The sequence below is a fragment of the Lynx canadensis genome, chromosome D1 (genome assembly GCF_007474595.2).
Source record: "Lynx canadensis isolate LIC74 chromosome D1, mLynCan4.pri.v2, whole genome shotgun sequence".
NCBI lineage: Eukaryota > Metazoa > Chordata > Mammalia > Carnivora > Felidae > Lynx > Lynx canadensis.
The window spans coordinates 113,423,891-113,447,623 of NC_044312.2; the positions used below are offsets into that span (position 1 = coordinate 113,423,891).

General features: G+C 58.0%; 1 protein-coding gene across 2 annotated transcripts; it reads left to right on the forward strand.

The window, feature by feature from the left end:
- Positions 1–4,190: 4,190 nt before the first annotated feature.
- Positions 4,191–23,458, forward strand: LOC115525364 (tumor necrosis factor receptor superfamily member 1A-like). Of its 2 annotated transcripts, none has more exons than XM_030332522.2 (11): positions 4,191–4,292; positions 9,631–9,718; positions 10,958–11,086; positions 13,067–13,184; positions 14,370–14,449; positions 17,051–17,149; positions 17,750–17,791; positions 17,895–17,920; positions 19,386–19,679; positions 21,320–21,362; positions 22,220–23,458. In XM_030332522.2, exons 1-11 carry the CDS (start codon positions 4,233–4,235, stop codon positions 22,522–22,524), a joined length of 1,284 nt encoding a protein of 427 aa, XP_030188382.1. In that variant the 5' UTR covers positions 4,191–4,232; the 3' UTR covers positions 22,525–23,458. The 2 variants fall into 2 exon arrangements, with proteins under 2 accessions (XP_030188382.1, XP_030188383.1); XM_030332523.1 differs by having other exon boundaries at positions 17,051–17,125; positions 22,220–23,113.
- The last annotated feature ends 275 nt before the right edge of the window (positions 23,459–23,733 follow it).

Below are 23,733 nucleotides of genomic sequence, written 5' to 3' on the forward strand. Positions count from 1 at the left end.
CTGAGCAGGTGCATCAAGACTGTAGCTCGTCGAGCCGCATCCCACTTCCTGAAGCTGGTGCTCGGGTGAAAGTCTGCCTTTTGGTCCTCCTGCTCGTTCGGTCTGCGTGGTGAACAGGTAGGGCTGGGTCCTATACTGCCGCCCGTCTGTTTGGGTTTTCTTTTTTTTAGTGACTTGTCTTGTGCCAAAATGCACGTAACAAAATCTCCCATCTTGACCAGCACGAAATGCACAATGCTGCAGTGTGTTAAGTATGTGCCTATCGTTGGACGCCCATCCCCCTCCCCCCCTCCGGAACTTTCCACCTTCCCAACCTGAAACTCTGTCCCATGAAACACTGCCCCCCGTCCTGTCGCAGCCCCTGGCGCCCCACGTCCTACTTTCTGTCTTTATGGACTGGCTTCCTCTGGGCCCTCACAGAGCCGGAATCATACAATATCTGTCCCCGTGGTGACCGGCTGCCTCACTCAGCATCATGCCCTCGAACTTCAGCCACATGGTAGCAGCTGTCAGAGTTCCCTTCCTTGTTAAGGTTGAGTCACATACCACGGTGTGGATGGACTCCAGGTCATCCATACATCCCTCGACGGACTCTCCGATTACTTCCGTTATTACTTCGTGAATAACACTGTGGTGAGCACGGTGAGCAAATGTTTCCTCAAGGTCCCGCTTTCGAGTTTTCGGCATCGCGAGCGGAATGAGAAGCAGCATTGCCGGGGCAGGCCCTACCAGGACCCTCGTGATCCTTGGGAAAGCAGCACCATCTGAGACCGACCAGGGTGGAAATACCACCTCCTGCCCGGGCGACGAATCTGTGACTTGGAAGCAGCAGGGGGTTGACCCTCAGCCCCAGCCATACCGGAGCCAAGACTTCGTCTTCCTCCCGAGTCCCTTTCTCTGTCCGCCTGCTTCGCGTCCTGATTCCCCAGCAACTACACGATGTCTGTGTCGGACGGTAACGTGAAGCGCTGGTTACGTCCAAGGCTCACGTGGCATCACTCAGGGTCGTGGCCAGCAGTGTCGGGGAGCTCAGAATGGCCCTTGGCGGGCAGTTAGGAAGATGTGTTCGACTTCGGGACTCAAGCAAAATGCTCCTTCGGGACTCATCCCTTCTTACCTGGCTGCCCCCTGTGCCATGGGAGCTGCCCCCAGAGGTGTCTTTGTTTTATTTATTTTTGAAAGAGAGAGAGAGAGAGAGAGAACAAGCAGGGAGGGGCAGAGAGAGAAGGAGAATCGGAAGCAGCTCCAGGCTCCGAGCTGTCAGCAAGGAGCCCGACGCGGGGCCAGAACTCACGAACCGCGAGACCGTGACCTGAGCCGAAGTTGGACGCTTCACTGACCGAGCCACCCAGGCGCCCCCAGAGGTGTCCTTAGATGACTTTGCACAACCTCCTAACCTCATGTTATGAGATGAGTTTCGTCCCATTTCCACACCGATGTTGGGTGGAGGTCTAACCCGAGTGCCTCAGACTGGGGGCCCTATTTGGAAATAAGACGGAATTATCCTATTTGCAGTTGTCAGGAGCTAAGAGGAGATCGTAGTGGACAAGGGTGGGCCCTGATCCAACGTGCCTGGTATCCTTATTGTTGCATCCACACGACTCCTGAAACAGAATGCTACGGGCACCAGTGACAGTCACAACAAAGTTTATTGCAATGAGAGGCAAGGCAGACCGATCGGGACCAACACTCTTGATCAGAGTGCGGCCTCGAACAGCCGGGGTACAGAGTTTTTAAGGCCGATCACATCGTTTTATCATCACCTGGGAACAGAAAGGAGAAAGAGTTCCCAGATGAGTTAGAAACAGTTGCCGGAAGAGGTGATTATTTTAGACTTTCTGCCCCTAAGTTGCAACCAGTGGATCTCCTTGACCCTGACTCTGATGCTCTTTTCTTTGAGCTTTTGTTTCCTTCATCGGTGAAGCCTGATTTACAGGAGTACAGAGCGTAATTTACAAGAGTAAAGCAAGGTTGTTATCTCTCTTGACCTTCAGTGTCAGAACAAAGCTGTTATTTTTTAAGCTACATGTTAGCCCTACACTACAATTTAACCCTTACATTTCCCCCTTTTCTTGTCGGTGAATCAATCTCTTGATTCACCACTAGGAACTAAAGGGACATAGTTGGACCTCATCATCACAATTTTTATTTCACCAACTCGCCTCTTGACATACTAACCAATTGATAATGTGTGGGCCGACAGTTAACCTGAGAAGTAACAATAGCAGTGGCCCAGCTATAGGGGTGAGCAGTGACGTGAGCCAGAGGGACCAAGAGAATAAACTCTGATACCAATTATCGCTGGCCTTTTCCTTCACATCCGACCTTTCCATTTGCAGGGCAACTGTATAACCCTGGTATGTCGGCCAATTTTTGTTCTTGATTCCTGTGTCCACATCCATAGGTAACCATACAGGGGTTTTCGGGGACCGGAGCAGCGAAGCCCGTTGGCTGTTTATAATTAGTAACTAAAGTCCCCCATGAGTCCCCTACCAAGTCGCATAAATCAAACAAAAAACAAGGCACAGTGGAAGAGGTATTAGATGCTATCACCTTCCCCGTGACAGTGTCCCTGAGTTCCCATTGGCATGGCCAAAAAGACAGGGGAGGTAATTCCATACAATCCCCCACGCTTACCATTATACAAACCCAGACAATTATTATTATTATTATTATTATTATGCCCGCATCAGTCTTAGCTTTAAAGGATCCTCTGGGTGCCTTGGGACCTTCCACTGCTGTTCGTTATCTGCTTCCCTATCAGTCTAGGGTGTTCCCGCCTTCACACAGTTTTTCTTAACCTGAGAGTGATGAATGCAGGTTTGGACACCATCCACCTTCACGGCCGTGGACGTGGTCAGGATCACGGTGTGCGTGCGGTCCTTTCCAGCGCGGCTCCAGGGTTTTAGGCTCGTGCCTCTTGACCCAGACCAAGTCTCCTGGTTCAAAGGGGTGGGGAAGAACAGGAGGATGAGCGAAGGCCCTGGTTATTTCCTTTTGTACATGTTGCAGGGCCACGAGTGAGGCCAGCAAGCGGTCCTGTTCCAACTGTTCCGTTACGTCGTCTCCTAGCCTCGGCAGGATAGGTGGAGGTCTGCCAAATAAAATTTCATAAGGGGAAAATCCCTTGACAAATGGAGTACAACGCGCTCGCAAAAGGGCAAAAGGCAGGACATCGACCCAATTTTCGCCCGTCTCAAGGGACAATTTGGTTAAGGTTCTTTTTTAGGGTCTGATTTATCCTTTCTACTTGACCCGAGCTCTGGGGTCTATAAGAGCTCTTAACCCTTACTTACACTTATAAAAAGGGGAAATTTGAAAACAATGAAATCTCGCGATTTGCAACAATGTGGATGGATCTGGAAGGAAAATGCTCAGTGAAGTAAGTCCGTCAGAGAAGGACACATACCATAAGATCTCACTCACTTGTGGCATTTGAGAAACAAAAGAAACGAACAGGGAAAAAGAGAGACAAAATCTGTTATCTAGAGAACAAACACGTGGTCTCCCCAGGGAAGGTGGGTGGGGGCACGGACTAATGAGGCGAAGGGGATAGTGATGAGCGCTGGGTGGCGTGGAGAACTGGCCAACCACTCTACTGAATATAATATAACCCTGCAGCTAATATAACCCTGCAAGTTAACTATACCAGAACGAAAACGTAATGAAACATAACACATAAGAGGGAAACTTGGACACAGGCATGCACAGCGGGAGAACGACCAAGGCAGCCGGGGTGATGCCTCTAGAAGCCGAGGAACGCCCAGGTCTGCCGCACCCACTGGCGGCTGGGAGAGGGCCTGGAACAGGGCCTCCGCCACAGGCTCGGAGGGAAACCGCCCTGGGCGTCTTGATCTTGGACTCGGGCTTCCGGGATGGGAGAGAATGGATTTCCACCGTTTGAACCTGCCCGCGTGGGGCGGCCCCGCGAAGGCTGCCTGGGTCCCTCCCTGGGGCCCCCTGGTCACTCTCCACGGTAGGGACGCCTTCTTTATAAGGAAAAGGAACCCGAGGCACTGCCCACCTCGCCACCGAACGGGGTAGTCCGGGCGCAGGGCCAAGCGGCCGAGCCCGCCCCCACCTTCGCCCCTGGGAAAGCGGCTACGTGACGCCTGCGGGCGGGGCGGGGCTTCCCGTCAGGTGACGTCCGCCCGCCCCTTCCGTCGTCCGACCGCCTCTAGTCGGCTTCGGACCGCGGGCTCCGTTCAGTTCCAGAGCGCGGAGCGGCCGGGATGGCGGTGGGACGGAGCGTCCCGTGGCTGTGCGCCCTCCTGCTGCTGCTCGCGGCCTGGGTGAGTAGGGCCCGGCGGCGGGGAGAAGCCGGTGGCGGAGGGGTCGGGGAGAAGCCGGGGGAGGCGTCGGGGGGCGGTTGACTTGCCCCCGGCGAGGAGAAAGGTCGGGAGGGGTCCGGAGGCGCGGGCGTGCCCCGGCGCGGATGGGGAGGCACGGGGAAGGGTCGGGGAAGAGTGCGGAGGCGCGGGCATGCCCGGGCATGGGCATCCTCGGGAGCGGACGCGGAGGCGAGCGCTCAGATGGAGGGGGGTGGGGGGGCAGGCGAGGAGTAGCGCGCAGGCCGGGGGGGTGGGGCGGGGCGGGGGGGGGAGGCGAGTGCAGGCCGGGGGGGTGGGGCGGGGGGGGAGGCGAGTGCAGGCCGGGGGGGGTGGGGCGGGGGGGGAGGCGCGCAGACCGGGGGGGGGGGCGGGGGGGAGGCACGCAGACCGGGGGGGGGGGGGCGGCGCGGCGCGCGGAGAGGTGCGGGAAGACCGGTGTGTCTTCCTTCGGAAGGTGGCGGAATCCGGGAATTCCCGGCGGCTGGGTTCTGGTGCGGGCCGCGGCGGGCGTGCTTAGCTGTGTGGCCGAGCGTGCGCCCTGGCCCGCGGTGCCGCACCCCGGTGGCAGCCAGGCGTTGGAGAGGGACACTGCGAGTTTGGGGCCGCCGTCCGATGTGCCGGGCGATCGGCGAGCAGCTGGAGGAGCGCGCACGGATGTGGAAACGGCGGCGGGGGGCAAGGGGGGGGGGATTCTCGAATTTTCTTCAGTGATTCCGGCCTTTAATTCGGTGCATCGCCTTGGCCGTATTTTCTGCGGCCTAGCATTCGCACAGGAATGGTTTGGTGCACAGCCCGTTTCAAGCGTTACAAGAAACGGTTAGGTTTGCAAACCGCAGGCGGCGGAGACTCTGATTTTTCTGCCGAGGTTAGAGGCCCATCGGGGTGCGCAGTTCCGACGTGTGGCCGCTAGGGGTCCTCGCCCCCCCAGCGTTCTCAAAGTTTGGCGCCGCGGCTCCGCTCCCGTCGAGCCGTTCAGGGCCCAGGGAGGCAGGCCTCAGGCTCTCCGCACCTAGTGCCTTCCCTGAAGCCAGTTTGGCTACAGCGTCGCTGTGTTTCTGCCCCAGAAAGGATGGCTTTTCTGATTTTAGTACTCTTATTAAATAATGGCCAGTGTGCCAGCTTGGGGCGTTGGTGAAATTCCCGAGGTCAGTCTGGTGTTTTCTGCCCTGTGGGCATTCATGCCTAAGACCTCTGAAGGCCCTCCGCCCTGGGGCAGCCTCTGTGCCCAGGCTCTGTTCGGAGCATTCAGAATGAGGACCGCGGGGGCCCACTGGCCTGCGTTGTCTCTCTGTCGTAGGCCCTGCCCGCTGGTTGCCAGCAGCTTCTTCACTTGGGGGCGTTTGTGCCAGGAACAAAGTCTGTATGGCGATGCCTTCAGACCATGTTTAACGGCTGAAAAGCTTTATCCAGAGAGCCTTTTCTTTTTTTCTTTCTTTTTTTAATTGTGAATTTTTCTTTCCACAATAGTAGTTGAGCTACGGCATTATGTTAGTTTCAGGTGTAACGCAGCGGGTCAGCACTTAATGCATTTATACGTGTTGCGCGACGGTCATGACCGTGTCTGGTCCCCGTGCTGCACCTTCCGTCCTAGGCTGGGCTTTTCATCCCTGTGACTTACAACTGGACGTTTGTGTCTCCTGATTCCTTTCACCAATTTTGCCCATCCCCCTCCCCTCTGGCGGCCACCAGTTCCCTGTATGGATGAGTCTGTTTGCATGGTGTTCGTTTATTTCTTAGATTTCCACATCTGAGCGAAATCTGAAGGAATTTGTTTGACTTACTTCCCTTAGCATAATACACTCTGGGTCCATCCACGTTGTTGCAAATGGCAGGATTTCCTTCCTTTTCACGGATCAGTAATATTCCACTGTGTGTGTGTGTGTGTGTGTGTGTGTGTGTGTGTGTGTGTGTCTGTCTCCCCACGTGTACACACCACATCTTCATCCACCTGTTGATGGACACTTAGTTGTTTCCACCTCTCGGCTGTTGTGAATCAGGCTTTGGTGAACGTGGGGGTGCACGTGTCTTTCCAACATTCCGTTCAGGTGCATCCCCAAAAACGATCTCTGGATTGTATACGGTAGTTGTCCTTTTCGTTTTTGAGGACCCTCCGTACTGTTGTGCAGGGTAGCTGCCCTAATCTGCGTTCCCACCAACAGCGCGCAAGGCCTCCCTTTTCTCCGCATCCTCACCGACATTTGTTACTTCTTGTCATTTTGATCTTAGCCATTCTGACGTGTGCCAGGATGTTTTTCCCGGACGAGGAGTGACGTTGAGCATCTTTTCATGCGTTGAGCATCTTTTCATGCGTTGAGCATCTTTTCATGCGCGTGCTGGCCCTCTGTGTGTCTCCGTTGGAGGAATGTCTACTCGAGTCTGCCCCCCATTTGCATTTGTCTTTTTGTTACGGAGTTGTAGCTGTTCTGTCTTTCGGATCACCCCCTTATCAGACGCATCGTGTGCAAGGATCTCCCCCGTTCGGTAGATTGCCGCTCATTTTGTTGATGGTTTCCTTCCCTGTGCAAAAGCAGAGGGCCTTTTATTCCAGTGAACTTGGCCTTGCATCACCACGTGTTGGTTAGTGTTTTCTCAGGGTACTTTCCTCCACCGCTTTCTTGTCCTATACACTATCCGCTTTTGCACGTGCACCTTCTGGAATGAGCTCGCCAGCCTGCCTTCAGGGGTGCAGCGGAAAGGCCTCTCTCCTCCTCCACGTGGCTGCATCACAGCCACTGGACTCAGGGTTCTCAAGCCCCTTCCAGTGCCTTTTCACAGCAGGCCGCAGGCTGGGGCCTGGGTGGTTCTGGAGTCTTCCGCAGCCCCTCCCAGAACCTTCCATTCTGTGAGGCTGGGGTCCGAGGGAAGAAGACGCTCACGTCAGACGGGTGTTACGTTCTTGTTAACTTAAATCCTTAGCTGCCTGCGGGCTTTTCGGGGTTTGTCCACTCGGTGCCTTGGGGGTTCGCAAACGCCGGTCGGTCGTGGTTCCCACGTGGCTTTGCGTGACTAGCAGGAAATTCTTTAGGGATTTCCTGGCACAGAAGTGAAGGGGCCTGAGGGGACTTGGAGCCTGAGGGAGGGCAGAGAGGGAGGGCTGCTGGAGCCGGGAGGGGGACCCCTGGCTGGGGGGAGCGCCATGGGGGTGTGGGCCATGAAGAGGGAGGATTGGGAACTGTCGTCATCTGCGAGGCAGGTGCCGGAGGAGTTGAGTCAGGCACTTGGGTCTGGTGTCCAATATATGAAGGCACCGACACACCTTAGGAAACGGGGTGAAGAATGTTTTGATGTGATTTTTTCTGAAGAGTGAAAATCTATGCAAAAACATCCTGAGATGAAAACAAAGACTGGGACCCTGCACTTGGCCTGAGCCTGCCCACGTGCTTCACATCCTAGGGTTCCAACCCGGGTTCCAGTAAAAACTTGATTCACAAAAGCTGGCAAGCTCTTCGCTGATTTCATGTCTTAAAATATTGCATCATGCAGTGTTTACGTTGATGGCTGAATGGTGCGGGGGGGGGGGGGGGGGGGGAGGGGAAGCCGACATTCCGCCCCCCCCCCCCCCGCCGTGTCCCGGCCCCCGAGGTCATGGCATGTACCGGGGGCCCCCAGAGCGCCACCACCGGTCCAGCTGAAACCACCCCCTCTCCGTCCGGTATGCTCCGGGGCAGAGCACCCTGAGTGCCAGATGGTGGGCAGATGGCAGCGGAGGCTGGGGGCCTTGATGGGGGTGTGGGGGGGGGGACACAACTTCCTTTAGTGTTGTTTGCCATGGGGAAGGGGAGGGACCCGGTGCCGGAAGAACTGGGAGCCCCAGCCAGAGAGGAAACAGCCTCCATTATGTTCGTGACCAGGGTGTTGCAGAAAGGAAAGCTGCTTTGCTCTTGTCGTGAGTTGTTGTTTTTTTTTTTTTCCTTTCTTTTTAAAAAAGTTTTTAATTTTTCAGGTTTCCTTTTGAAATAACTTGGGACTTTTGGGGTTAGAAGAGTAGTCCGCATGGTTGTACGACAATGTGAACAGGCGTCCCGGACACTTAACAAACGGTCACTCTTAGGGGTGGTGCATGTGTTAGCCCATTAAAAACAAAAACGAAAGGCTCAGAAAAGAATGGAAAGAAAATAAAATAGCACTGGCTTCTGCGCTTGCCGCCCAGGCCCCCCGGGGGGTGACGTGTGCGCCCCGATCACAGTGGGGGCGAGGGCCGAGGCAGTGCCTTTGCCTGTGTCTGCCGTCCCGCGGATGTCCCGGAGCAGACTCCTCCGTCCTTTGTGTCTTCTGTGACCGTAACGCCGCAGAGGAGTGTTGACCCCTCGTCCCGCAGAACATTTCTCGGGTCGGGTTGGGTCAGTGTGGGCGGCTTGTCGTGAACGGATTCCAGCTTGGCATTTTGGGCAGAAACGGCACAGAAGTGGCTGGGGTGTCTCTTCCAGTCGTGACATCAACGTGTCCCCTCACGGCGATGCTGACTTCGGTGACCGTGCAGGTCAAGTTAGCATTTTCTCTTCTGGAGCTGCACGGCTGTGCAACTGTGTGGATACCGTGCTTTCCCATGCGCTTCTGTTCACGGTCGCAAGCCTGCCTTGATGGGCTGTTGGCCGAGATCGTGGGCACCGTGGTGTGTGCACGATGAGCTTTCTTCCTGACGCCTGGCTAAGTGGTGTCTTGTTACTCCTTGTAAATACAAGAAGTAGAATCTAATCCGTTTCCCGGCGCGGGGAAGGAAAGAAGGGGTGTGGAGACGGGGAATCGGGGAAGCAAAGGCCGGGGAAGACAGGCGACGAAAAAATGGGCGCAAAGGTGGGATCTTAAACACACGGCAGAGATGCAGAAAGCGAACGCGATTACGGTGCTGGTCTGACACGTGCACACAGGCTAACGTCCTCTCCGAGCGATCGGGTTGGGTCAGAAGGGCGAAGCCTGGCGAGGTGGGGTTTTTAAGAGCTCTGCCTGTGGAAGGACGCAGCACAGCCGGTGGGACGCAGACGGGGAAGGGAGACGGCAGACTGACTCACCGAGGGACAGTGGGGTGACATCAGCACGGTCCAGCACGGGAGTCTGCGTGTCTGAGGACGTGCTGTGAGTGGCAGCTTGCGGGTTACGGGGAACGTCACCGAGAGGCAAGTGTGCAAATACAGAATTCACAGATCCGAGGGAAGGTCCCAGCTCGTGCGCCCCCAGCGAAGCCCGCCCCCAGGAGGTGGCCGTGTGCTTCTCTGCACGCGTGTGTCTGGGCAGAGGATGCATGGGCCCCATCTACAGATGGCCCCTCTTGATGACACCTGTCTCCCCTTTCTGATTGGAGGTGGACCTGGTGCTCGGCGTGGCCCCGTGTGACGTGACCGAGTACCAGCCGGAGGACAGCAACCTCTGCTGCCGGCTCTGCCCCGCTGGTGAGTCCCAGAGAACCTTCCGGGGCCTTGTGGGGCTGCCCGGGGTGGGGGGATCCCCACTGGCTGGCATGGGCGGACCTCTCCTGGGCAGCCGCCCACCCGCCCCATCCACGCCCCGGGGACTCGTGAACCGGGTTGTGGGCTTGTTTTGGTGGGTGGGGCCGGGGCCGCTGGAGGCAGAGGTGGGGGTGCGTCCCCAGGCTGGACACTCCTGTCGGGGTGACTGTGGACACCTGAGGAAGGGAAGTCCTAACAGGGCTGGGCCAGCACCGTCCTCACGCACGACACGTCCGTGGAGCCTTAGTCACCCTCGTGAGGATGCTCTCAATTAGCCCCATAAAGCAGACGGCGGGCCTCAGGCTCCGAGTGCCTGCTGTGTCCTCGCCCGGCCCACCTCACCTCTTGCCCAGTCACCGCCACGGCAGCCGGGCCTCCTTTGTGGGGAACCCGGTCAGCCCGCTGCCCCCACCCGCGCCTGCGCCCCGCCCACACAGACAGATGTGCACGCATTGTCGTTCACGGTGTCTTTGCGGGGGCCTCCACACGCGTCCACCGTCTCCATCTGTAACCCCCCCCCCCGCCCCACTTGTGCCTCCTTTGCTGTGGGACCCTCGGCCGTTGCAGGGCTCCTGTTTCAGGGACCAAACATCCACACCTGGGCCATTCACACCTGTACATCCCACACACACCTGTGCGTCCACAGCTGCGTGCGCATGTCCCCACACACGCGCGCGGCTCATCTGGGAACAGGTGGGACACGGCTGGCCCAGCTGGAAACCTGGGGAACTCAGCCTGGTGGCACAGTGAGGGCTGAGGCCCCCTCCTCCCAGGGAGGTGTGATTTGACTCCACTACGGCCTTTGCACGAGGCAAGCGCTAGACCAGGGGGGCTCCTCTGGGACTGGTCAGAGCCCTCGGTCTCTAGACCGCCAGTGCTCCCTGTAAATCAGCCCGGGGTCCCCGGGGCGCTAGGGGCAGGCACACGGGCGTTGTCAGGCTCTCGGGCCACCTCCAGCGTGTGTGGTCGAAGCCCTCCGCTCACGTGGGCCGGGAGTCACCAGCGAAAGCCGAGGGGCGCCGGGTCCCCGGCTTCTCGGACGCAGGTGGCCAAGTGTCCATTCAGAACGCTCCGAGGAGGTGTGGTTGGTGAGGGCTGGTCCTCCTCGAGGGGGGGCCTCGGGGGCTGGGTTGGGTCTGCTGCGAACCCCCTCCTCACCTCCACGACCTCCCTTTCACACAGGCCAGTATGTCTTCAAGCCGTGCAGGGTGAACCATACCGCAGGCGAGTGCCGCGTCTGTGAGCCGGGCACCTTTCTCGCCTTCCCTAATGGCGAGCCCACCTGCCAGAGGTGCATCCAGTGTCGGGAGGGTAAGTGGGCACAGTGGGGTCTTGGCCTTTGAACTCGGCCCGTGGGCCTCGCCCCGAGGGAGTTACTGCAGGTGAACACGTATTTTTATCAGGACGGGGTGTGTGTGTGTGTGTGTGTGGGGGGGGGGGGTTAAGGAATCTCCATCCACAGGGCAGCAGGATTTTAGAGGTGCTGTATACGAGAACTATCTACAAAACTTTGAATTTCAACATATCAGCAACGGATTATTTTAAAAGTTGTAATTTTTTTAAAAGATAACCATTTGCATCAGCAAAGACAAAGAAAATAAGATTCTTTGAGATAAATCTAGCAAAGGACGTATAAAACGTTTACGTGAACAAACAACAGTTTGGAAAATCTAAACATACAGAGAAATACAAGACCATGGGAGGACTCCACGTTTTAAAGACTCGTCGGTTCTCTGTGAAACGGTTCTGAGATTTGGTGTGTTCGCAGTGAAACTCCCAACAGCACGTAGCAACTCCTCACGCGTGCTGTATATTTTAAATATACAGTTTTTTATTTAAACAAAACAAAACAAAACAAAAAAAAAACCCTCACAAGGGTTTTCATGGAACTCGATGAGCGGACAATTGCCGAAACCCTCAGGAAGAGGACAGAGCGCAGCGGGCTCTCCCGCGTGGTCATATTTCGAGGCGACGGAGACAGCGTGATTTGCACAAAGGGGAAGACGGCCCCACGGATGTGGAAAGTGGCCTGTGGCACCACGACCGACCCGTCCACGGGAGGAAGGGCGGAATCGCAAACGACGCTGGCCTGGGCCGTGTGCTGTCCTTTGGTGCAGGACGGGGAGCTTCCACCGCCCCCAGGAGTGGTTCCTCCCGCGTCACAGTCCACAGGTGAAAGGACTGTTTTGAGAGGAAGACGTGACGAGTGTTCAGGACTTCCAGGCAGCGACAGAACATTTTACGGGATTTCTGAAAACCCTACACCGTAACGTCGAGGTGGGTACGTGTGGCGGCAGTCGAACGACCCAGCTCCCGTTCTGTCGCGAGGCACGAAAGTTAAGCCGCGAAGGGGTAGAACCTGTTCATGACACAGCCCACGCGTAATTCACACCTGGAGCACATCAGTCGTACGGTTTGGAAAAACGCTTCAAGTGGAGACCGACCGACCGGCCGACTGACGTGGTGAAGGAGATGGGCACGGAGCGCCGGCGTGGAGGGACGGACGGAGCGTCGCTGTGGATGCCCGGAATTTGCGGGGACCGAGAAGAGCGAGCGCTCCGTCCCCACGGGAGAAGCAGGGTCCGCACACGGTTGGGGCTGCCCGCCCGCCCCGCGTCCCGATCCAGACCTGGACGGGCTCTTGCCCGCGTGTGCTGGGACGCGGGGAGGGGTTCGCAGTCGCGTAAAGCCAGAAGCAACCCAAGCGTCCGCTGACCGAGAAGCGGGTGCGCGTGGGCGGAAGCCGGCCCGGCGCGTGCGCGGCGGGATCCCGCCTGCGTCGCGTCTTGCCAAACCCGTCTGGGTTTTGGAAGCGTGAGAGCGGAGTGATGCCGTGGAGGGACCGGCCCCGGGTGTGGGTCTGGACGTGGCGTCGAGCTGCGAGTGTGGTCGTGTTTTATCTTCATCTGTATCTCGAGTACGGTTCTTTGACATCCAGCGCGGCGGAAGGCTCTGGAAGGGTGGTCGTCAGCGTGGCCGCTGCGGTCCTCGCTGGCCGGCGGAGGGGGCCCTCTGTCTATGCCCTTCTCTCCCCGAGGTTTTGCTCGTGTGGGACACGTGGTGGCGGTGTGCTTTTGTGGGGTGGACGAGGTGAAGGGTGCTACGGGCTCTCTCTGAGGAGCTGGCCCCGGCCCCTCGGCCCAGGCTGCAGGGGTGAGGGCTTGCTGTTAGCTCCTCTGCGCCCCTGCGTAGAGGACGGTTCGGCGTCCTTGACCAAGGTTCTGGGCGTGGCCCAGTGTGGGCAGGGACTTTCCTGTCCGCCCCTGCTGACCCGTGACCCTCTCCCACCAGGAGATCAGGAGGTGGTGGCCAAGTGCTCCCCCACCAGCGACCGGCAGTGTCAGTGCAAAAAGGGGAGCTTCTACTGCAACTCTGTGGACTGCGTGGAAAACTGCCTGCGGTGTAAAAGGTCCTGGGGGCACAGGCGTGGGCCCCTCCTGTCCTCCCAGTAGTACAGACCCCAGGCTCCCAGTGGTGGTGGAGACAGTCCAAACACACAGGCAGTGAGGACTCCGTGGGGGGGGGGGGGGGGTAGAGGGCGTGGGAGGGGACCAGGCTCTCAAGCAGAGGCCCGGCAAGGAGGGTAGGGAGCCATAGAGGGTTCTGGGGGAAGAGCAGTCCAGGCAGAACGGTAGGACCGTGCCCTGCGGCAGTGTGGGACGGCCGCTGTCCCCGTGGGGGTCCTGTGGCTGCGGTAACAAAGCGCCACAGCTGGGCAGCTTCGAGAAAACCAACAGAAGTGTGTTCTCTCCCAGCTCTGGACACCAGGCGCCTGAAATCCAGGTGTGAGCAGGGCCGTGCTCCCTCCGCAGGCTCTAGGGGAGGACCCTGCCTCGCCTCTTCCAGCCTCTGACGCTGTGGGCGCCCCGTGATGCTCCTTCGCTTACCTTCCGTCTGCTTCTGTCTCTGCGAGGTCACCTCTTCTTGCGTGTGTGTCTCGATGTCTGCACACGGCCTCTCTCTGTCCCAGTCCGAGTTCCCTCCTCCAAGGACACCAGTCCTTGATTTAGGCCCACCGTAGTCTGGCACGGCCTCACTGTGAGGTGCTTCTGTCTGCAGAGACCCTGTGTCCAAATAAGGTCAACTCCTGGGGTTCTGGGTGGGCGCGGGTTTGGGGAGGGCCTTGTGGGGAGACCTGTACGGTGGCAAAGCCACTTAAAACAGCTCTGGTTTCTGAGGCACATTGTGAACTGGTACGACTCAGGTTCCTGCGCCTGGCGAGTCCAAAGTAAGGACTGCTTTCAGGTCTGGTGTGATCTAGGCTCTGGCTTCTCTGGGCTTGCTTGCTTGTCCCCTTCTCCACGTGCTTCCTCTTTGGCCTAACTTCTCTCTCGATGGGCATGGGGCTCCAGCTGCAGTAGGGCCAGACCTCCTAGCCACACACAGCTCTGTCCAGGAACAGAGAGGGAGGCTCTTCCCCGGTGTGGCACAGAGCATAGGACGCTTTTACTCTCCATGAGAGAGCCCGGGAGATGCCAGGCAGTGTTTGCCTGAAGGTTGGCGGGCTGTCGTGGGAGCTGTGGGTGGTGGGAAGGACGTTGCGTGCCGCGCCCAGGCAGGGAGAAGTAACGCTCCGGGTTTTTTCACCCTTCAGGTGTCCTGGCGTTGTCCTGTCACCTTGCAATGCTACCAGCAACACGGTTTGTGCCACAGAAACTGATCGAGGGCGTCCAGGTAAGGACTGAGCTCATCTCTCTCTTTTTTTTTTAATGTTTAATATTTGAGATAGAGACACAGAGCGTGAGCGGGAGAGGGTCAGAGAGAGAGAGGGAGACACAGAATGCGAAGCAGGCTCCAGGCTCCGAGCTGTCAGCACAGAACCCGGCGTGGGGCTCGAACCCACGAACCGTGAGATCATGACCCGAGCCGAAGTCGGCCGCTTAATCGACTGAGACCCCAGGTGCCCCCTGAGGTCATCTCTTGAATCCAGGTCAGCAGACGTTTCCCATAAAGGTAAAAAGCGTAGGTTTTGCAGGCCCTGCGGTCTCTTGTCACTCCTCAACCCTCCCTGCCCCTGAAGCAAAAGCCAGAGACGGTAAGTAAACAGATGGGCCCGGCTGGGTGCCATTAAAAGCGTACTTGGCAGAAAAGCGGACTTGTCGTGGGCCGGGTTCCCGTGGGCCACCGTTCATAGACCTCCGTCTTGAGTAAACAGCATCCTTGGCGACAAGCTGTGCCTTCCCCCCGCCTTGCGCTTTCTTGTGTTAAGGGCCTGTGCGAGACATGCCTGCTTCGTACTGAGTCGCAGGCAGGTTTGTTTCTTACTTTCGATTATCGTAGCTGACCCCCGAACAGCATGGGGTGAGGGGCGCCGATGCCCCATGCGGTCAGATCCACATAGAACTTTTGATCCCCCCCCAACAGCCTAACTACGAATAGCGTACTGTTGACTGGGAGCCTTAGCAGTGACGCGAAGGGTCAATTGACCCCTGTTTTGTGTGTTTTGTCTATACCGTGTGCTGTGTTTTTAATAAAATAAACTGGAGGGGAGAAAAGGGTGTTTTTTTTTAATTTTTTTTTTTCAACGTTTATTTATTTTTGGGACAGAGAGAGACAGAGCATGAACGGGGGAGGGGCAGAGAGAGAGGGAGACACAGAATCGGAAACAGGCTCCAGGCTCCGAGCCATCAGCCCAGAGCCTGACGCGGGGCTCGAACTCACGGACCGCGAGATCGTGACCTGGCTGAAGTCGGACGCTTAGCCGACTGCGCCACCCAGGCGCCCCGAGGGTGTTAAGTAAATGAAGGGAAAATACGTTTACGGCGCCCTGCTGTTTATAGAAACGATCCACACGTAAGCGGACCCTCGCGGTTGAAATCCATGTTCAAGGCTCAACTGTGTTTATAAATGTTGGTAATTACAAAGTTAGGGTAGGATTCCTTTTTTTTTTTTTTTTTTTTTTTAAATTTTTTTTTTTTTTTCAACGTTTATTTATTTTTGGGACAGAGAGAGAGACAGAGCATGAACGGGGGAGGGGCAGAGAGAGAGGGAGACACAGAATCGGAAACAGGCTCCAGGCTCTGAGCCATCAGCCCAGAGCCCGACGCGGGGCTCGAACTCACGGACCGCGAGATCGTGACCTGGCTGAAGTCGGACGCTTAACCGACTGCGCCACCCAGGCGCCCCAAGGATTCCTTTTTATTCATGCTGAGGGGTCTCCCGAGGGACGGGCTCTTCGTTGAACGAGGTCCCTTTATTGTGCCCCGTGTGAGAGATCTCTGCTCACCTCGAGATCCTCACGGGACCCGCCAGAAGCCGTACGCTTTTCCCGTTCTGATTGTGTCCTGTGATGAGCCTGGGATCGGTGTTCCGCATGCTGTGGGGTAAGGGGGTCAGGCTTCGATGTGTTTTCCCACACGCACCCACGAATGACCCAGGACCCTGTTTGGAAAAGACAGTCCCTCCCACCTGCCCTCGGGGTCGCTGGGTGGTGAAGACAGTTGCTCCTGTTGGGTTTGGGGCCACACCCACCTGCAGGCCTTGCCGGCAGAGGCCCAGGGCCCCCAGTCCTTCCTCCGCACGGTCTTTGGTGTGTCAGTTCACACTGCGGAATCGGCTTGTTGATTTCCACAGAAAATTTTGATTCACGTAACGTGCGCTTTGAGAGGATATTTTAACACTGGGAAAAATTGGGAAGGGCCTCATCTGAAAATAAGGAACATCTCGGAGTCAAACAGCAGCACCATGCGGAAGTTGTGCCCCACTGTCTATCCTTCCCAGCACCGGCTGCTGACGCCAATGACGTCCGGGTGGCTGAGGGTCCAGGGTTCAGATGGGTGTGCCCTGCCCCCCCCCCCCCCGCCCCCCACCGTGTCTTTGTGTCCATGAGTGCTGTCGGTGCTGTGATCTATCTCACCAGGGTGACACCGGGACACCCAAGTGGTCCTACTAGATGTCTCCCCAGGGTGGACCTGCCCTGTCCCTCGGGCCACCGTGGGTGGGCCTTGCTCCAGTCAGGACTGGCCGTCCCCTGCCTCCTGCTGCCGGCTGTGACCGCTCACACCGGAGCCCCGGCCTGGGTACCAGAACCCCTAGCCGCTCTCCTGGCCCTGTACGCCTCCTGCTGCTTCCAGCCCCCTGCGTGGGGCCCCACGTCCCCCGAGCCTGGGGTCCTCGTCCGTGACACAGGAAGCGCGAGCCTCTCCTGTCTCCCACTGGGGACATTCGAGATGGTGATCCGTGGGAGAGGGCTCGGGGACTTTCTGTAGCACGTGACTTGAACGAGGAGGGCGTGCCTGACCCTCCTACACCACCCTCTGTTTTGTCTCCTTCCAGAAAACAAGCGTGGGTCTGAGTTCCTCGTGCCGTGGGTGACCGTTAGCGTCATTCTTGCCGTCGCCGTCATCGTCGGTATTTATTGGTATAAAAAGAAAGGTAGGTTAGTGCCAGTCAGTCCTGGAGAAGCCAGCTCAGCAGGAGCTCAGCAGTGGACACTTGGGGCTAAGAGGTCCCTGACGGGGACTTTTTCACTTCTTTAAAAAAAAAATTTTTTGTTATTAGTGTTTGTTTTCGCAAGAGACACAGCATGAGTGGGGGAGGGGCAGAGAGAGAGGGAGACACAGAATCCGAAGCGGGCTCCAGGCTCCCAGCTGTCCGCACAGAGCCCGACGCGGGGCTCGAACTCCTGAACTGGGAGACCGTGACCTGAGCCCAAGTCGGACGCTTCACGGACGGAGCCCCCCAGGCGCCCCGGGGACTTGTCCATTGGAAGCACGGCCGTGCTCATCTTCTCACTTGCGCTCCTGAGCTCCGGGCTGTGGCACAGGGCCCCTGCCGCCTGCTCCCTGGCACACGGGTCTTAAGGCCAGGGTCTCAGGTCCACCGGCTGGGGATGCCGTGTCTGGGGTGCTGTCGGCCAAGAAGCAGGGCGAGGCGGGTGCTGTGTCAGCAGGGGGCTCCTGGGGTGGGTGGGCGGGGGCTCCCGGGTGCTGGCAAAGCCCCCCAGGTGGCGCTCACCTCCTGTGTCCTTCCCAGGTGTGCGGGTCTCCTACCAGCCGATCGTCAGATTGTTGAAGGGTAAGTGTGCTTTCTTGCCAGTTCAAGGCGCTTCCTTTCCTCACGGAAGTCATTGTCCCCGCTGATGCCAACCGTGGTCATTTCTCTTCTTTTTGGTCTTCAGGAAGGTCGGATGGCCCAGGCGGCTTTGTGAGTACTGCCCTGGGGTTTGCCTGATGGTAGCTGCTGCCCTTGGTGGCCGCAGAGTCCCAGAAGATGCCCTGGGGCGGGGGCAGGGGGGTGGGGCGGGCAGGCGGCAGCCCCTTCCTCGGCTGCGTCTGCTGCACCTTGTGTGGGGGCATCCGCGTGCGCCTGAGCGGACAGAGCCCCGGAATGTGCTGGTCGGGACCAGAGCGGAAAACGAGGCACGGAGGGGCAGAGGGGTTCTGCGTGTGGGTCCCGGGGCTGCCGAAGCAGGTCACGACGCATCACGGAGCTCGTTGCTTCCGTGTCTGCGGCCGCGGGGCTGGCTCTTTCCAACTCCCTCGGGGGGTGGGGGGCCCCTCCCTGCATCTTTGGGGGAAGGGCGGCGGCCGGGAACCCTGGTTGCTGGGCGCTTAGAGGCATCCGTCTTTCTCTGCTTGCTCCCCACCCGTCTGTGCATCTCAGAGCCGGTCTCCTCTTGGGGACACTCTGCCCCGGGTTACGGCTCACGCTAATCCAGTGTCTTCCCACCCCCGTGCAGTCAGGTCCCATTCGAGGGCACCAGGGGTTAGAGCGTAGGCACACAGGTGCATCTCGGAGACGCTGCGGGTTCGGTTCCAGACCGCTGCTGTGTAGCAAGTGGCACGGGAAAGCCAGGCTTCAGCACGTAGGAAAGTTCTGCGTGTCCCATACTGCAGTCTCTTCAGTGCGTGATGGCCTCATCTACGCAAACCGTGCACACCTCACTTAAACATTTTATCGTGAGTGCCAGCCACCCTCTGAGCTCCGGGTGAGCTGTCCTCACGGATTGCAGGTCACCAGATACAGTAATGACGACACAGGTTGAGATACGGCGAGAATTACCAGAATGTGGCACAGAGACACGAAGTCAGCCAGCGGGGTCGGGAAGATGGCGCCCACAGATGTGCTCAAGGCAGGGTCGCCGCGAACCTTCATCTGTAGAGAATCGTACTTGGCAGGGAGCCTGGGGGGCCCAGTCAGTTAAGCATCCCACTCTGGAATTCGGCTCAGGTGACGATCTCACGGTTCATGAGATGGAGCCCCACATCGGCTCTGTGCTGACAGCGTGGAGCCTGCCTGAGATTCATTCGTTCGTCCGTTCTCTCTCTCTCTTTCTCTCCCTCTCCCTCTCCCTCTCCCTCCTCCACCTACACACGCTCTCTCAAAAAAAAAAATCGTACCTGCAAAGTGCAATAAGATGACGTACGCCTATATTTTGGGGCGGGGGCCGCTTTCCACCCACCACAGGCTTGGGTTGGGGGTCTCGGGACCCCTCCCGAGCAGCTGGTGGCAGAACAGGGAGCTCACCCCACGCGGTGTTTTCTGAAACTGCACGTTTCCCGCATAATCGTCAGGCAGCTGGCGCCCCCCCACCCCCGCCCCGGGTAGTGGCTTGGGAAGCACTGTGCAGCAAGCTCCTGTGACCAAGAGAAACGACTTTGTCCCTCAGCCACCGAGAAGCAGTTCGCAGCTTGAGACGGTGCGACCCGAGGCGCCTGAGCGGGACAGGCCGGCCCCCGGCACAGAAACCCAGCCTGCGGAGGAGGAGAGCCTGGCCTTGATGCCCAAGGCCAGGCCCCACCCGGGGCCCTCAGGGGAGCCCGAGGAAAGCCCTGAGCTGCAGGCCTTGGTGGTCGGAGGAAGCCCGGTGGTCCAGGAGCAGACGTTAGAAGCCTCTGCTCCTGCCGCTCCGGAGCCCCAGGACGGGACCCAGGCGTCCCCTTCGCTCAAGAGTCTAGAGGAGGTGAGTGAAGTGTCTGCGTGGGTCCCGATGACGACGCAGCCCGTGCGTAGCGGGCATTCGTGTGCGCGGAGCTCCGCGTTAAGTGCTGACGTGCGAGCTTTCGCAGCCGTCTTGTAGGAGTGCCCTGGGGCGGCTTAAACAGCACATCCTGCCGTCTCAGTCCAAGAACAGGCCGTCGCGGGGCTGCTTCCTGCTGAGGCTGCGAGGGATGGTCTGGTCCAGGCCTCCCCCCAGCTGCCGCTGGTGTCTGGCCGCCTTTGGGGCTCCTTGGCTTGTACTGGCATCGCCCCGACCTCCGCCTGCACTCTCAGGGCCGCGTCTCCCTGTGTACGAGTCCGCGTCCAACTTGCCCCTTTTGCTGAGGACAGGGGGCGCCTTGGAATAGGGCCCACCCCAATAACCCTGTCGTAAGCTTACTGCGGGCAACGATCCTGGTCCCAAACACAGTCAGTGTTTACGGGTTTGGGCCTCAGTGTTTTCGGGGGGGCAGGGGGGGCACAGGTCAGCCCCTAACAATCCCCGACCCGACCTGCTGTCCGAAGGGACTGTGGGACGGAGGTGGGTGCCGAGGCTCCGAGAGCGTCCTTGTCCGGGTACCACGCTTGGGGTGTGGCAGGAAGGAGGGGGCTCGGCCCGTTGGTGTCGCACACCAGGGCCTCCCGAGCGCGTGCGTGTCTCGTTCCGCGCGGTGGACCTCGGCCGAGCACCGCCCGTGTGCCAGCCGTGCCGTCCGGGTCGCGGGACCATGGGAGAGAGGGGCGGGCCTCGTCCGGGGGTGCTCCCCCTCGGAGGACAGCAGCAGTCCCCATCCTCTGTTGCAGGGATGTGGGGGCCCGTCTGGAGTTGGTGACACCCGAACAGGGTTTGACAAGCTGGGCAGATACTTGCCGAGTGGCACTAGTGGAGGGGGACTGTTCAGGAAGAGGGGGGAGGCCAGAGCCAGCACTTGGGGCATGACCAGGGTCTGTTTCTGAATCCTCAAGGAGCTGCGGGACAAGGTCCCAGGGAGATCACGGGACCCTGGGCGGCTGTGGTGGGGGTGCAGGGAGGTCAGGAACTCTGCTTTGGAGCCTGGGTTCCTGGGTCGAGTGCCGTTAGGCGTCATTTCAGGGACACGGTCTATGACTCCAGATTCTCCAAGAGTTCCGAGGGGAGTCAGGTACAGAAGTTAGGACCCTCGTCCGTCTCGGCAGGAGGCCTGGGGGGGGGGGGGTCCCTCTCGGGCGGACACCTGTGCGGTGCTCGCACACACTGGCATCGTCCGCGACTAGGAAACTGCATTTACGAGTGTCCTCCCTGTTAGTAGTATCTGGGCCGGGACAGGGCCCCCCCCCCCCCCGGTGACATAGTTCAGCTGTCACCTGCCTGCCCGAGCAGGGGTCTCCGTGCCACGGCGGCAACACTGTGCTGTCCCTCGGCCCGGGGCATGGCGTGTCCCGGGACCACGGGCCGGGAGACAACGAGTGGGCCGTGAGCTCTCTGCCCCCGTCGGGAGCTCCCTCAAGGCCACCTCTCAAGGCCACCTCACGTTCGCAGAGCCACACCTGCCCCCACCCTGCTGCTCTCTCCCACCACGTCGTGCTTCCGTTTCAGACCTGGGTTTCTTGCCCTGGGTCAATTTTATTTCTTTCTCTTCGCAGCGATACAAAAAGGAATATTTTGTCAAGGATAACTCCAAAGAAGGTACGTAACCTGAATTGCTCACTTACGGTGAGTGACCGGGCTTCGCCTTGTTTCCGGGAACCCCTGCCTGCATGAAGCTGCGGGACCTTGTGTCGGCTCGACCCCTGCTTTTTCACAGCCACTAATGACATTAGGGGAAACAGCGTTTGCCCACCATGCGTTTTGCGAGGTTCATCATGCTTGGATCTTATGACCCGTTCGTGTGTTTAAGAAGCACGAACGGGCAGCAGGAATGCTTTCTACGCTCCTAGATGGGTAGCCCCCCCCCCCCCCCCCCCCCCCGGCTAGGAGACATGCTGCACGTCGGGTGCTTTTGTATCCCCTCCACTAACAGTTCTGCAGGATTGCCCCCATCACACGGGTTTAAAAACATGACAGTCTGAAACTCGGGCTACAAAAGTCGCCCCAGGCCTCAGATCCTAACCATGGTCCCCAGCTGACACCAGAAGGCCTTCCTGTCCCGACCGTCTTCTAGCCTTTCTCTGGGGGTCAAGGGGGAGAAGGCAGGTGAACTACAGCAGACTGCGTTCTCCGACAGCTTCCTGCTTGCCCCCACCCTCGGCTCCTCCCGGGCTCGGGCTCAAGGGCTCGAGGAACGAGCTGCAGGCAGGCCGCCTGCAGGGCAAGAGCCGTGGCAGAGGTGGCCCAGCCTCCGCCTCCCAGCCCCTGGGCCTGGTCCCTCCCGGGAGACCCCTGAGGTCGTACAAGACCTCCCATGTCCTAGGCGTGGTGTGCTGGCCCGGGGGCCCGGCCCCGGGGCAACGGGACGGTGGGGCCGCCGGGGCCCAGCGACAGCAGCTGCCACGTGGTCATCCCGGAAACGTAACCGTCTTCCTGTTTGGTTTTGTTTCTTGCAGCTACCACTAGCATCTATTACGAGTTTGTAAAGAGCAGTACGGGAAACGACTGGAAGATGTTCATGAGGTTAGTTGGTCTGGACGAGACGGACATTGACTCTTGCGAATGCGAGAATCCAGGCAATTTGATGGAGCAGCGACATAAGATGCTCTTTACGTGGAGGAAGAAGCTGGGCAGGGACGCTTCTGCTTTTAAACTCCTGGCTGCCCTCCACAAACTGGGGCTTCAAATGTATTTGCAAAACATTATAAACAACTTAGTTGCCGAAGGTATCTTAGGCAGGCGTGTGGGGACCTCCGACTAAAGTGAAGTTTTGGCATCGGATTATGCCTTCGAGCAGGACTTCAGAGGGACTGGACGTGGTCTTCTTGCCCAGGTCTATCCTATTAGGAATTGTTTGAGTCCCAGGTGAAGTCGTGTGCGTTCTCTGAATTGATTTCTACGGAACATTTCCATCAGGGAGGTCAGTTTTACGTGCCAGTCGAGAGTTTCCCTGCAAGGGACCGGGAGCTTCTTCAGAGACTGCCTGTGGGGACGTCCCGCGGGGACTGGGGATTCCCGCAGGTTGTGGACTCTTGGCAGAGGGATCCACTTACTGTGTCGGGTTGATTCACATTCCTCAGCCGCCTTCTGGGTGCCGAAGCCAGGAGGGTTTGACTGTTTCTGCCATGGCCTGCACCGGGTCCAAGTCACTGCGACGTCCCCAGGACCTAGAAGGGGGCGCCATTGTGACTGAGTGCTCTGTGAGCGTGAACAGCTCGGTGACCAGGAACCCGTACCCGGCAGCTGCATGAGACCATCTCAGGGCTTCAGCTGGAGGCCTAGACCCCGGCCTGCTTTTTAAAAAAATTTTTAAGGGGTGCCTGGGCGGCTCAGTCGGTTGAGCATCCAACTTCGGCCGGCTCAGGTCACAATCTCGCGGTTCGTGGGTTCGAGCCCCACGTCGGGCTCTGTGCTGACAGCTCGGAGCCTGGAGCCCGCTTCTGATTTCTGTCACTCCCCCTCTCTCTGCCCCTCCCCTGCTCACGCTGTGTCTCTCAAATATAAATGTTAAAGAATTTTTTTTTTTTAACGTTTGTTTATTTTCAGAGAGCGAATGACTCCATGTTTCTAAGCTAATCCGTGCTTAGATTGGGCAGGTTGAAAGGAGGTTACATATTTTTTTTAACTCTATTTCATAAAAACTTTTTAATTCTAGTTCGTAAAAAACTCTATTTCGTAAAAAAAAAAAAAAAAAAGACGACTCAGAGCCTGAATTCTGCTTCAGATTCTGTCTCCCTCTTTCTCTGCCCCTCACCCATTCATGCTCGCTCTCTCTCTCTCTCTCTCTCTCTCTCTCAAAAATCTGAAAAAAAAATTTTGTGAAGGTACTGGTATCAAGATTTTGTTCTTTATTTTTACCTAATAAAATTTCTGTCTTAAGTAGCATTTCCTTTTATTTCTGGTGGGTACACAATCTTGGGTGTGATATCTTTAGCAGGGGAAGGCATGCACAGGGGAAGGAACGGACCCC

Bases quoted from the DNA above. Each gene is read 5' to 3' on its own strand.
- LOC115525364 (XM_030332522.2), top strand. From the start codon at position 4,233: ATGGCGGTGGGACGGAGCGTCCCGTGGCTGTGCGCCCTCCTGCTGCTG. The intron at 14,450-17,050 runs GTAAGGACTGAG...GTCTCCTTCCAG, and splicing joins AACTGATCGAGGGCGTCCAG to AAAACAAGCGTGGGTCTGAG. The intron at 17,921-19,385 runs GTGAGTACTGCC...TTTGTCCCTCAG, and splicing joins CGGATGGCCCAGGCGGCTTT to CCACCGAGAAGCAGTTCGCA.